The sequence below is a fragment of the Empidonax traillii genome, unplaced genomic scaffold, assembly GCF_003031625.1.
Source record: "Empidonax traillii isolate 1590-97213 ecotype Southwest subspecies unplaced genomic scaffold, ASM303162v1 scaffold86:size2944007, whole genome shotgun sequence".
NCBI classification, from domain to species: domain Eukaryota; kingdom Metazoa; phylum Chordata; class Aves; order Passeriformes; family Tyrannidae; genus Empidonax; species Empidonax traillii.
In genome coordinates, this window is record NW_020955279.1 from 225914 (window position 1) to 238908 (window position 12995).

A 12995-nucleotide genomic window follows, 5' to 3' on the forward strand; every position below is an offset into this window, starting at 1 on the left:
TGGGATATGTAAGCTTCTTTAATAATAATAAATTTATGAAGTGGCAGGAAGCCACCACTTTGTAAACCGATTTTACTCAATCACAGTCCCTCTATTGTTTTCCTCATTGAACATGAATACATTCTGTAATTTGTATGTGAAACAATTACACAGAGATATGTTCTGAACCCCTCTTGCTGATTTCACTGGTCAGAAAAACATTAAACATGTGGAAACAGCACCTTATTAAAACTATAGGCCTTTTCTCATTACATCTCCTTTTTCTAAGCTAACATGTCTCTGAATAAGCCAAGTCTACAGAGTTTTTTTACCTTGTCCTGTGTTCCGAGATGCAGAGGGGCCTGCAGAGACGTCTGATAAAACCTCACATATAATAAGTAATTCAGAAGGCTTTGTAAGCAATAGCTGCAGTTGCTTCTTCAGACTAGAGAGAGCTTCTCATGCATTAATGCACTTAGTTAGGTTTTGTGAGGAGCTCAGAGGAGGACATGCCCTCTTCCTGATACAGTTAGTTGAGCCTGGACTCTGCACCACTGATATTGTTCAGCAACTGTGTGCACCAATAATTTAAAAAAAAAAAACCACAATACATCAGGCTGTTCTTATCAGAAACAAGTAATAAATCCTATCATGATAGTAAAAAAAAAAAAAAAATAAATGGCAATTTCTGATGTGTGACATTTTCATTGCTTGAGAACGGATCAGTGCAAAGTGAGGTAACCCACACCCCCATCCCTCGGGGCCGGGGTGTGTTAAACCAGGCGCCGTCTCTTGGAATCCCTCTCCATGTCCTCAGGGGGAGAGTCTCCATTGCACCCAAGAGGAGACACCAAGTTTAGCAAAGGGTCTTCAGATGCCCCTCCAAACAGGGACAGCAACAAAGCCACGCCATAGCCAGTAGCTCGTTCACCCTAGAACAGAACCAGAACCAAACAAGTCACACTTCAGATTGTGTGATCTGAATTTAGTTTTAATTTACCACCTCACTCAGCAGGAGGAATGATGGGGAATAGCCACAGCCAACACTCAGGGTCCCTGGCAGGCCTTGTGCTGCTGTATCCTCACTGCTACTGGAATCCATCCTGGCTGCATTAACCCAACACATTGGCTGTTTCACATGAGAACAAAGCTCACAGTGACTCAAGCCTGGATTTACATCAGCGTTGTTCGGGGCAGGGAATCTTCCACCCAGCCTGAGCATGGATTTGGAGCAGAAGCTGAATTTTAAAAAAAGAGGCAAGGGGAGTTAATTGGCTTGGTTTTTAGGGAAAAAAAAAGAATATACACAAGTCCCATTAAAGGGAGGAGGGGAAATCATCAAGAGGGAACATGTTTTCTCTGCTGCAGGTCAGCAGGCAGGATGATCAACTCTGGTCAATCATCTTAAAACAAGATGGGTGAAAATGGAAGGCTGGGATAACTGCCATGAGCAGAAAGCAGGCAAGCTGTCAAAGTCTACAATGATGAAGATGGTGCTGATTAAAGTGTCTGTTAGAATATATTTTTAGAACCAAAATGAAAAATACAAACAGATGAAATTACCAAACCAAAGAAATGACGAATCAGCTTTGCCCAAGAACTCTTCTCCACCTATTTCTGTCCCTCTGAACTGCAGGGACACAACCCAGAGCCCCTGCAGGTGTCTTTACCCACCACAAGAACATACTCACTGCATGCACGGGCGCAGCAATGTCTATATGGACCCAGACCCCAGGCCAGTCGAAGCCGATGTGGGAAGCGATGAAGAGCCCGGCACAGGAGCTTGGAGTATTGTCTCTGTCCTGCAGGAACAGTAAACATACAGCTGCTCTTGCAAGAAAACAAAATGGCAATGGTTTAATCTACCTACAGAAGGCAAATGATGCAAATCTTGTTCAAAGCTTAATCAGTGGCCCTAAACCAAATCATTTATGCTGTAAATCCTTCGACTCAGTCCATGGTTGCAGTGTGGCCCTGCTCAATTCCTGCTCTGCCCACGCTCCTTCCTGCAGTGTTTTTGGGATTTAACTGCATGTTGTAACTCTCAGATGCAGCAAAAGCAGCTGCAGCAATTCCTGAGGTCTCTGTCCTCAATTTCTCAGTTTCTGCATTACCAGTTACAATCTCTGCTGGTTGTGCATGATCTGAGGAACACACGACTTCCTAAACAATCACCATCCAGGAATGGATTCATTCAGGGCCAAGTTTAACAGGCAAGCAGCACAAAGATACCTCTGCAGCAGATCACCACTTCCAGCAGGCCAGCACATTGCCCAGAAAACACACATTTTTTATGTAATAAGGAAATTTAAAAGAAAAAAAAAATCTTACTGCCACAGAGTTCTTCATATCAGCTACAGCAGAGGTAAATTCACTGAAGTGGAGCTCAGGGCAATACACCAGAGGATGGACCAAGTCTCCACAGTTCCTGCCAGCTTTAACACAAGCCTTTTCCCACTCTTCATTATTGGTGAGGACAGCAGCATGGTACTTTCCTGTAGCAATTCCCTAGTGAGACAAGAGACAAAATCAGGAAGAATTCACCTTAACTGTCAGGTAGGATAATTCTGTACTATTCCCCCTCACCATCCAGAGCTGCTTTCCACCTAACAAAACCACCAAGACAAAATGGCTCAGAACTGCTCCACAATAAATTAATGCTACAAAGACATTGTAGCTGCTGCTGAATCTTTTAAATTTTCTGAAAATCCATTCTGTGGTGAAACAGTCTTCATTTGTATGTCCTATGCAAACCACTGTCCCCAAAACACATTTATTTGTAATTACTGAGTAGGCAAACTATCACTTGGCAATTATTCATCCTCAATAAAATAAATCAGAAATGAATCATAAAATGCACACACAGAGGATACCCCAGTAATGTGTGTCCATCAGAGGCTGAATGTAACATCCTCATTCACTGGAAAGGTTGCTTCCTTCCAAACACACAAAACCCAGAAGCCACCAACAAACCACTTTTCTAGTAGGACAATGAGAAAGGATTCAATTCAAAGGATTCACCCCCTGCCCATCAGCCATTCCAGGTCAGTACCTGAGCTCCAGTAAGAGTGGCCATGTCCAGGATGATGTCAGCTCCAAGATCTTTGCATGCATAAGCTACTCCATCAGCCAGGATCAGTCTGCCCTCTGCATCAGTGTTATTGATTTCCACAGTTCTAGGAGCAAGAGAGAGGGCACTTAAGCCAAGAGTGCTTCGGGCTGGGAGTTAAGACTCACCTGCCTGGACTAGAACACTGGAGGAGTCTACATTGGGAGATCAGTCAAACACAACGTGCTTTCTTTGACCAACAGTCTGTACAACTGCTTATTCCCCAGCTCCAAGCAACCAGAGCACATATGGAAAAGGGATATGACAGTACTGTCCTCATGGACAGTACTTGTTGGGCCTGTGTGATGCTCAGCATGTTGAGCTGGGATTCTAAAATTACTGTCACAGAGGTCACTTACTCTGCTTAAAAGAGACTGATCCTATGACTGAGACAGCACAGACTACAGATGGATACAGAAAACTGGCTGTACTTCAAAAAAAACACCTAAATTTGAGTGCCCTAAGGAATCAGCTCATGATACGTGTGTATTTTGCTATGTATTTACACACCCAACAGAGAACTCTAAGCACACTTAAAACTCTCTACTATGGCTGTCTGAAATACCATCACCAATATTTAGGGAAGCTGATTAGGGGCAGGTTCACCATTTACATGGCTCTCAGATAAGCAGAACCAAAACCCATGTGTGCTCTCAGTTTCTGGGAAAAGGACAGACACAATCTTACTTTCCAGAGTAAAGGACGTGAATGTCATCAGGTCTTGTCGCACGTGGTCCGACTGCGTTCTCGGCCAGACAAAAAACAGCGTGAAGATTGTCTTTAAAACCCTGTAAGAACCAAGGGAGAGAAATGGCTTTTGATTCACATCGAGCTAATTTACTTGGACTGAAATCAGTGAAAGATTAAGACTTCTTGACAACACCACCACCATGAATTCCACGGGAAATCTGTGTTTTGTGGAGGGGTGAAGTGGGTGTTTGTCGGGGTTTTTTCATGTATCATTCCTTCAACCTGGTTTTTTTTTCCCCTTAGCCTCCCTTCTCTTCTGGTATAGTTCATCCTGTTTTGCTTCGGTTTAAAAAAAATTAGAGATGATATTTTAAAATGTATGATGATTTTGTTATTTCTGCAGTATTTGTGTTGTGTGGAGAGATCCTGGAACAGACAGGGAGACAGCAGCATTCCACAAATAAAAACAGTTCCTCCTCAACTAGGATAGTTAGTCCTAATGACATCAGATCCTGAGGGAAACCAGGGCCAGTTTTACTGTTAATCTCCTGATAAAAGTCCCAGGCTGAAGAAATCTGGGCTTGCTGAACCAGCTCATGTTCTGAAATCTGAAGGGCAAATGCATCAATCAAAACCTTTCAAAATAATGGGCAGCATCTGCAAGCCAGAAGGTAACTTTGCAGTTTCTCACCCAGTTAGTGGGCAAACAGCACTGCTGGTGAGACAACCTTCAATCCATGACCCTCTGCTCTTCCAAAATGGTCTGTGCTGCAAACCCCCCACTCTATTCACAGTATCTCTCTGGACTGCACTGAATTTTCCTTCTCCTAGAGAGACATGTGGGTAATCTACTGTCAAAAACTGAAAATCTGCTTCCAGTACCAGCTGCCTTTTCCAGAATCTCGTTCTGCCTGTGGCTCTCCATAAGCACGATTCACTGTGCTAACACATAGGATCAAGAAAGAATTCAAAAATTTAAGTGAGTGTTTTTCTCTTCTCCCTTGGGTTGGAAAGCTCACAATAGATTAAATGCATCCTTCTAGGACAAAAAAATCACTTGCTGAATTTTGCTTCCCAAAGCCATTTAAAACCACGTTGTGAAACTGTTGAGCAGCATACAGGCAGGTATTTTCTGAGGATGGATAATAACCTCTGCCCCTCTTCCTCCTGAACCTTCTACCTGACACCCATTTCCCAATTCGGTCTCTGTGACAAAGCAGAGCTCATTTAAACCTCGTCCAGCTTTCTTTTATCCTTAAAACCATTAAAAAACCCCCGGTTTTTAAACAGTAAGAAGAACAAATCCTTCCCACTGCCTATGTGAACACATTATCTGCAGGGATGGCACTAACAGGTCTTCTTAGATGAGGCTGTAAAATTAAGCACTGAGCTCATTCTTTTGTTTTTACACATAAAGGCACAGATTCTCCAGGCTCAATTGGTCCAAACATATCAGTGCCAGTTTGTTCACTGTTACAGTAATTGTATTTGAAATGACAGTTCACCTGCATTCACATCTGCTGTGACTGTGAATGGACTTCTCTGAGTGCAGATAATCACACACAAAACTGCTCTGGAAACAAGGACTGAACCACTGAAAGAACAACATCCATGGCTCTCCCAGACTCCCAAAGCCCTGTGTAAGTTCCAGCTCCTGTCCCTTGCAAACCTGTAACTTAACTTTCTGAAGGACTTAAGTTATGGCAAGGTAGCGGTTCTGCCTAAGATGCAGCTCACAAATCTGTTTTCAATTTTAATTCTCCGCAGATAACTGTGAAGTTTACAATCTCTCCACATCAAACATGCTGCCAGGGCCAAGGCACAGAGCTAAACTATTGGGAAATAGGAATTTGGCACTGATCAGCCTCTGGACAAAGCTTCCATCAGATCTATGCATTAATCTGCAGCAGTAAATATTCTTTGAACTTTGGATACTCCTTGGAGGCAAGAGCTGCTCTGTCAGCAAGACTCAGACATTGGATTTGTGGAGAGGGCAGAGTTTTATTGGCAGCACCACTTTCCCCTAGTTCATATTGCTAAAATGCAATATGCTTTTTTTAAATTCTTCGTATTTCAATACCTGGCTTCTTCTCAGCTCCCCCACCACTTTCTGACCACAGAAGCAAACCAACAAGCAGCTCCTGGTGAGACCTAGAGCTGCCATTTCCCCAGCAGGTTAATATTAGACCTGGCACAGGATTTGGAACATGGAAAGACTTCATATCCCAGAGTTGCTCATCCCCTCTTTGCTAAGGTGACGACAGCTACCCCAAATCCCACAGCTTAAACAAAATCAGCACTGGATAACTCAAGTAAAGATCCGATTCAAGGAACCAGAAACCGCTCAGTCCACAGAACCAGCTCTGAAATTCAAGAGAGACTCTCAGAAAAAAAAAAAAAATCAGCACTCAAGGAATTTCTCACAATTCTCAAGATCCCAGTAGAGATGTGAAATATTTCCCTGAAATAGCAGAGGGAGCAGGGTGGCTCCAGCTCACTCTCAGCAGTGTCAGGTCAGAACTTCAGGATTAGACCGGCCTCCATATCTGGGAAGACATCCAAAAGCCAGACTGCTCCTTGGCAATGCTGGGATACATGATATCAATTAACACATTTTACTTACTTGCTTTACAGTGGCTTTGAAGGCACCCAAAATAGCAGCTGCTCCACCACAGTCTCGTTTCATTCCAGGCATAGTAGTCTGTTTAAACAGAACCATAGACATTTTTTTTTTCTCTTTAAAAGAGAATTTCACAGAAATGCCTCCTAGAACTACTGTTTCTGACGCTTCTGTGATTCTGGTTTTGACAGTGCTCAGCTGCAGCAGAAACAAGGAACATGCGCATCTATTTATTGGTGGATCTGGCCTTGGAAATGAAAAATAGTAGACCTCTGCTGCTAATTTGTTAGAAAAGAAAAATGAAAAAGGTTGTTTACAAGTTTCACACTGAGGCTAACTCCAGTGGGTTTTGATTTAATCTCTGAAATCAGAAACTGAACATCTTTGTTTCTAGTTTTCTCCTAGCAGTGGGCAACATTTAAAGGGCAAAATATCAGGTTGCTATTTAATTGCTCTGTAAAGTGTTCCTTGAATCCCATTTGGTCTTCATCCCTAATAGTTTGTGTCCATATGCAAGACAGTAGATCAAGCCTTTACTCAAAAAACCCCCATACTCTGGTTTCCTACAGACATTAATTGAATTATTTTCATCAGCAAACAACACTGTAAGTAAAGGCAGCAGCAGAAGCAGTGTTTCTGTACCTTTCCCTTAATGCTGAGTCCTCCAGTGTCATACACAATACCTTTGCCCACCCAAGCAATGGTCTGTGTTGCACCATCTGGAGTGTGACTGAGAACTGCCAGGGCTGGAGGATGCAGAGCTGCCTTGCCAACTCCATAGATACCTGGAAAACAGAGGATTAAACCACTGGTGGGAAGAAAGACTATGGGGAGCACCTGTGGCTATGTTCTGTAAAACATCTTGGAATACTATGGGCAATAAAGCTGTTTAAAAAATGTGCAAATAAAATATTACAGCGGAGATGGCAAAACATTCCAATTAAATGCAAGGATAAAAGTGGAATATTCAACAAGATATACCTCCAAAGCCTTTCTCTTTCAGCTCCTCATCTCGGATAATGGTAGGAGTAATCCCAAGATCCTTGCCAACTTTTTTGATTTCCTTAATGATAAAAAGAGAATGGACGTTGTCAGTCAGTCATCAGGACACATTTGTGCCTTCCCACATGTATGGGCACCCCATTAAGGGGTTTGTGTGATTTCTGCATGCATACACATACAAACATTCACAATTTTGGAAGTGGTGTAGGTTTTCCAATGGCCTAATTCCACTGAGACATCCTTGACTTACTATGGCATGAAATACAAATTTGACCTTTAAGCTCTGCCAGTAAAAGAAATCTTCAGAGGTAAAGGCCAACTGTTCACTCTGTTGGATCATGATGCAATAGGACAGGAATAATTTCATTCTCAACAGCTTTACAGATCCTTATGATAAAGCTCATTTGGAAATATGTCAACTGTCCCCTAATTTCAGAAACTCTTATCACCATCAGGCTTAAGACATGAAACCAGTGTATAACCAAATCTAGAACTCCTGTCTTCTGCCTCCCAGTGCCTTACTCCAGGCTGAACACTCTGTCTCCTTCCAACTTTGCAGAGCTCTACAAAATGTTAAAGGCCAAAGAAACAGCCTCAGCATCTCTGGTTTGATGTGTTTCCCAGTGCTGACATACAGGTTTTGCTGAGAGACAATGACAGTAGGTTTAGATTACTGTAGTCTAGACTTTCCAATTAGGAACTCTTACTCACCAGGTGCATCACCTACCTCCAGGAAGTTATCTGTGTTCATCTCATTGCACGGGGTGTCCACGATGCGAGCAGCCAGCCTGACTCCCTCTGTAGCACTTGCCAGGCACTACAAAAAGAAGGGAGGACACCTGAGAAGGGGCCCTGGCCTGGCTGGGTTTGGGCACAGCTTTGCATTTAGCCCTGGGCAGCCACCACCAGATGTGTGGTTCCTCTGGAGCACGTTAATGCTTAACTGCAACCACCAAAGGCACTGCAGAGCATTAAATAGTGTCAACCAAGCTAACCATTACTTTTTGTATGAGTCAAACTTTTCCATGGGCTCTAATTTCTAAGCAACTGTGTTTCTTCCCCCAGTGAACTGATCTTGCAAAATTAGTAGACTTCTCCACTATCAGAGGAAGACCAGGAAGGCAATGTGAGGTAGAGAAAAGAGAAATAAGAGGAAGCTAATTCAGGAAGTCAAAAGGAGCTTACGGGCTGCTCAGGTTGGAAACCTGCAGAGACTGTGCAATCCACAACATGGGAAACTGCAGAGTTTGTACATGGCAGGCAGAGTGGCTGGGGGCAATAGGGATTACTAAAGTAGCACATTCTATATGGCAGGCCCATGGGGAATTTTATATTTGTGTAAAACATGTCTGCATCTGTTTCCTCATTCCTGTGGCAAAACGCTCTGACCTCACCTGGACTAAGTAAAAGCTTATCTGGGCAAGAGTGGGCAGAATCAAAATGGTCAATGGTGAGCATGCCAAAGCTGTTCCCTTCAAGAAGGCTCCTTCTGGCAAAAAAAGGACAATGGGGACACGAGACACTAAGCTTGAACTTTTAACTCCCATGAATCAACAACCTGAAGCTGTAAGACTAGGGGGAAGGAGACTCTGTGCAAGCTCTGCAGGAGCCACACTACACTGAAGACCACACACAGCAGATAGGCAAGTCCAGACAGGAACCTGAGGTGCTGGACAGTCACTTGTGCTGAGGTACTTGAAGTTTGGCTTGGCCAGGCCAGCCTAAGGACTCCACACATTTTGTATCCCAGCAGATTCATAAACCTTGGCTTGCTTTGGAATGGCGCCCGATTCCCTACAATTACTTTTGACTGCTTCACCTTAACCAAAAGGCACAAGGACCTCCTCAGGAGCCAAGCTTGGTCTGGAGTGATTCCCCCTTAGGGCCATGCAGGTTAATGGAGGTGCTCTAACCCAAAGGCAAAGCCCCAGGGGAACAGCAGGACTTCCAGAAATGAGCTGTGCCTGTGTTTGTGTTTCCAGGGTGCTCCAGAGAACCTGGATAATGGCAGCCTTTAATAAGTGCCTTGTAAACTTATGACAATCCCTGCTAGTCCTCACCATAAAATATCCCGGACAATGCAATAGGTGTAAAATACAAGTGACAAGGGAGAGGTTTAGATAAAAACATCCTACCACGTGCCTCTTCCATGTTCTGCATTAGCTCCCTGGTGCTGGTTGAATTTAGGAGGTGCAAACTCAGCTTGGAGGAAGCCAGTAGTAGTTTTGGCATTGACATCAAGGGGAAGAACAGGAGGTAGAAATAAATGCAGCTTTAAGTTAAAAATAACCCAAGTGGTTTGGAATCTACCTACCTGAAGGAACTATTTTTGACACCAGTGAACTGCTTTTTCTGATTTGGGGCATGGAAAAATTGTGCGATCAACAGTTGTACTCATGGCACGCCTGTCTCTGCCATTTTCCTGAAAACTGGCCTGGCACCACTTCCTGGGGCCAAATCAGTTCATGAGTAAGGACCAAGTACAGAGGAAAAGACACTGAAAAAAAAGTACCCTAAAGCTGAAATTCTGTGAATTTCAGATGCAGCAACACCATATCCTTTGTCAAATCCACTGCCTCAACTTCTACAGGATTTGTACAACCTCACTGATCAGCTAAGGCAGCATCCATCTGTACTGAAGCACACTATTTGCATCTATGATATATATACTTCCTTGTGCTAATTGCTTGGTGTTTTCCACCATCTAAATTCCAAATAACACCTTCAGCCTTTGCTGCAGGAATATTTCAATATTGCTATGAGTAATAGTTCAGTATTTGTCCTCACAGGTGCTGTGAATGGATCCATTTCAGGGAACTTTGACCCAGGATAATTTATGACTTCAGATACAACACCTATTCCATACGAAGGTAAAGGCAGATGTATTTGTGCATGCAACAAATGGAAGGAAAGAAAAAAAGGTTTCAGGGAATAATGGGTAAAAATTACAGAAAACCCAGAAAAATCTTACTTTAAGTGTTGCCACTTCTATTGGTCCGTTGTTCTGTCCAACCAAGAAGAACTCCACCGTGACAGTTTTCTTCTCGGTGCGTCTGGACACGCTGGAGCGGTGTGTGAACAGCGGGAAAGCCCTGGCCAAGGCACAGGCAGAAGCGAAGACTTCAGACCTCTCACAGACCATCTGAAACATCAGCCAGCAGGGAAACACGTCAGGCAACACCAGGGGAGGTGGGAGACGGCATTTAAAAGGATCTGTTACCTGGAGTATTATTGGTGAAGAGGCAAAAGAAGGAGGTGGGTGGGAAATAACCCATCTCTGAGTCAGGACGTGCTCATTCGTCATGTTTTGCACAGATGAGCAGATCCACACTGAACCAGTTCATTCCCAAATGGAAATGAATTACACTGCTGGACTGTGTGGGAATTAGTACATCCCTCTAAGGGAGCTGGACTGCTTTAATTACACTACTGCAATTAACACAGGTTAGCCGACAGATCAAGAAAAACAAAAAGCATGGGAACCACCAATATGTGCTCAAAACAAACAAAACAAAGAGAAATTTTATCAGAATGTGGCTACTATTAACCCAAAAGCTTTTTAACAGGAAGAATATTTTTCTGAAGTTCATTACAGAAATTACCAATGGAAAGCAGTTTTAGCTAAACATTTTCAAATGAACACCAGGGATAAAAATTAGGTAATTACTCTTGCAAATAAGTTTTCCAAGTGAAGAGTATAATTAATTTTTTTTACTGGCACCGACTGCATGAGTCTTCTCTGACAACCTATAGATATGATATAATCTGGAGAAGCCATAGAAACAAATCAATTCATCAGGCTCATACAGAAGATGACCAAAGCAGTCCAAGAGCTTGTCCTGCAAAGGACTCATACTGGAGCATTAGTTTGCATCAGGACTTTTAAAACTCACTGAGTTACACAAACAAGGCACCTTTCATGGGTTATGTGATACATCCACTGCACCCTGCATGCACCCTACATCGATCTCCCAAAGCACTGTGCTATCATAAATTCCAGTTTGGAAAAGGCCACCAATGGTCCCCTTTGCATGGGCATTCCTATTTGATGTTCCATACATATCCAACCTTAATTTCCTCCAACTGCTCGAGCATGCACAGGCTACTGCAGTCAGGTCTCACCTACGTGTCAGTGCAAAACCACCTGTGTCAGTGTAATTACATTGGCAAAACTTGTCCACCTCCAGTCTCCTTGGAGACAGCTTGAAATCTGGGAAAAGTCGAGAAAACACTCAAACCAGATATTTCACCAGGGGCATTTTAACAGCGACTTACAAGGATGCATCTGTTGACGCCTCCCGGCAGGCAGTTTCTGACCAGGCGGGTGATGAACTGCGCCGCAGACGGGCTGTTGTGCCGGCTCACCCTGGACGGCAGCGCGGCCACCGTGGCGTAGTTCAGGTACAGAGGACAGCTGTCCGTGGGGTTTGGGTTCAGGGTGCTCAGAGCAGACTGCCATACCTGGGGCGGGGGGAAGGAAAGAAGAATTTAAAGACAAAGATCGGTGTCAGACTTTTCTCTCCATCTCGTTCCCGCTGTTGGAACTCTTTTTAATGACAAGGATTTCAGGTGCTGGAAACAAAAGAAGCTGTGCGTGCACTTTTAAGTACAACAACCTCTGAAGTGAAAAGAAACAGGAAATTTGACAAACCTGTTTATTAACCAGAAAATACAAACGTACTTTCCATTACAAGCATCTCTTCTAAGCCATATGAACCACAATTTAAACCCACACCATTTAGTGCAAAAGCTGCTTCAGACCTTCTCTAAGTTGAGACAGTTTTCCTACTGATAAATAGGAGGACTGATTTACCAGCCCTGAACTGCTGTTTCACATAGCAATTTAATTAAAACCAAACTAACCCAATAAAGGTAAATATTGTCATAAGAGACTGCAAAATAATAATAAAAAAAAACCCTTGCCAAACACACCCAGCGACCTAAAAGCCGCAATGCCAGACGTTCCTCATTTCACCACGAGCCATCAGCACCACCTCAACTAACAGGTCCGCAGTGGCTGAGAAGGGAGGGGGCTCTTGACGCCGACTGTGTCCCCTCGCAGGGGGCACCGCGCCTTCCCCCGCCGCGGTGGGCACCGGGGATGCGGGAGCGCCTGCCCCGGGCGCAGCAACAGGCTCGGGCCGGACCCGCCGAGGGTTCCCGGGGCTCCAGGCCGGGTCCCCAGGAATGCGGGCACCGCGGCAGCCGCGGGCCGGGATCCGCCGCCGCCCCACGCGGCCGCCGGGGCCGGGCGGACACGCGGCGCGGGGCCCGCGGGCGGTGCCGGTGCTCGGAGGGCTCTGAGGGGACGCGGCCCCCGCGGCGCGGCCTCACCTCCTCGGTGACCCGCGGCTGCAGCTTCCCCCGCAGCTGCGCCCAGGGCAGGCGGTGCAGGTTGTGCAGCTGCCCCAGCACGAGCAGCGGGCGGCTCTGCGGGTCCGCCTCGCCCGCGCTGGCCTGGAACTGCAGCTGCACGTTCGCCATCTTCCTGCCCGGCACGGCCGCTCCGCCCCGCCCGGGCCCGGCTCCGCGGGGCGGGGACGCGCCGGGTCACGGGAGCGCCGGGACACGGCCCCGGGCAGCGGGCACGGCCGG

General features: G+C 45.1%; 1 protein-coding gene across 1 annotated transcript; it reads right to left on the bottom strand.

Annotated features, from left to right (window-relative positions):
* NPEPL1 (aminopeptidase like 1) lies at nt 1-12921 on the bottom strand. Its single transcript, XM_027881230.1, has 12 exons — nt 12735-12921; nt 11676-11861; nt 10372-10542; nt 8128-8217; nt 7380-7461; nt 7041-7183; nt 6402-6479; nt 3776-3876; nt 3032-3155; nt 2311-2487; nt 1671-1781; nt 1-911 (listed from the first exon to the last, which is right to left on the bottom strand). The coding sequence occupies exons 1-12, from the start codon at nt 12882-12884 to the stop codon at nt 753-755; spliced, it is 1572 nt and encodes a 523-aa protein (XP_027737031.1). The 5' UTR covers nt 12885-12921; the 3' UTR covers nt 1-752.
* Between the last annotated feature and the right edge of the window lie 74 nt (nt 12922-12995).

Bases quoted from the DNA above. Each gene is read 5' to 3' on its own strand.
- NPEPL1 (XM_027881230.1), bottom strand. From the start codon at position 12,884: ATGGCGAACGTGCAGCTGCAGTTCCAGGCCAGCGCGGGCGAGGCGGAC. The intron at 6,480-7,040 runs GTACAGAAACAC...CTGTTTAAACAG, and splicing joins GACTCAGCATTAAGGGAAAG to ACTACTATGCCTGGAATGAA. The intron at 1,782-2,310 runs GTAAGATTTTTT...CTGTTCCTGCAG, and splicing joins ATATGAAGAACTCTGTGGCA to GACAGAGACAATACTCCAAG.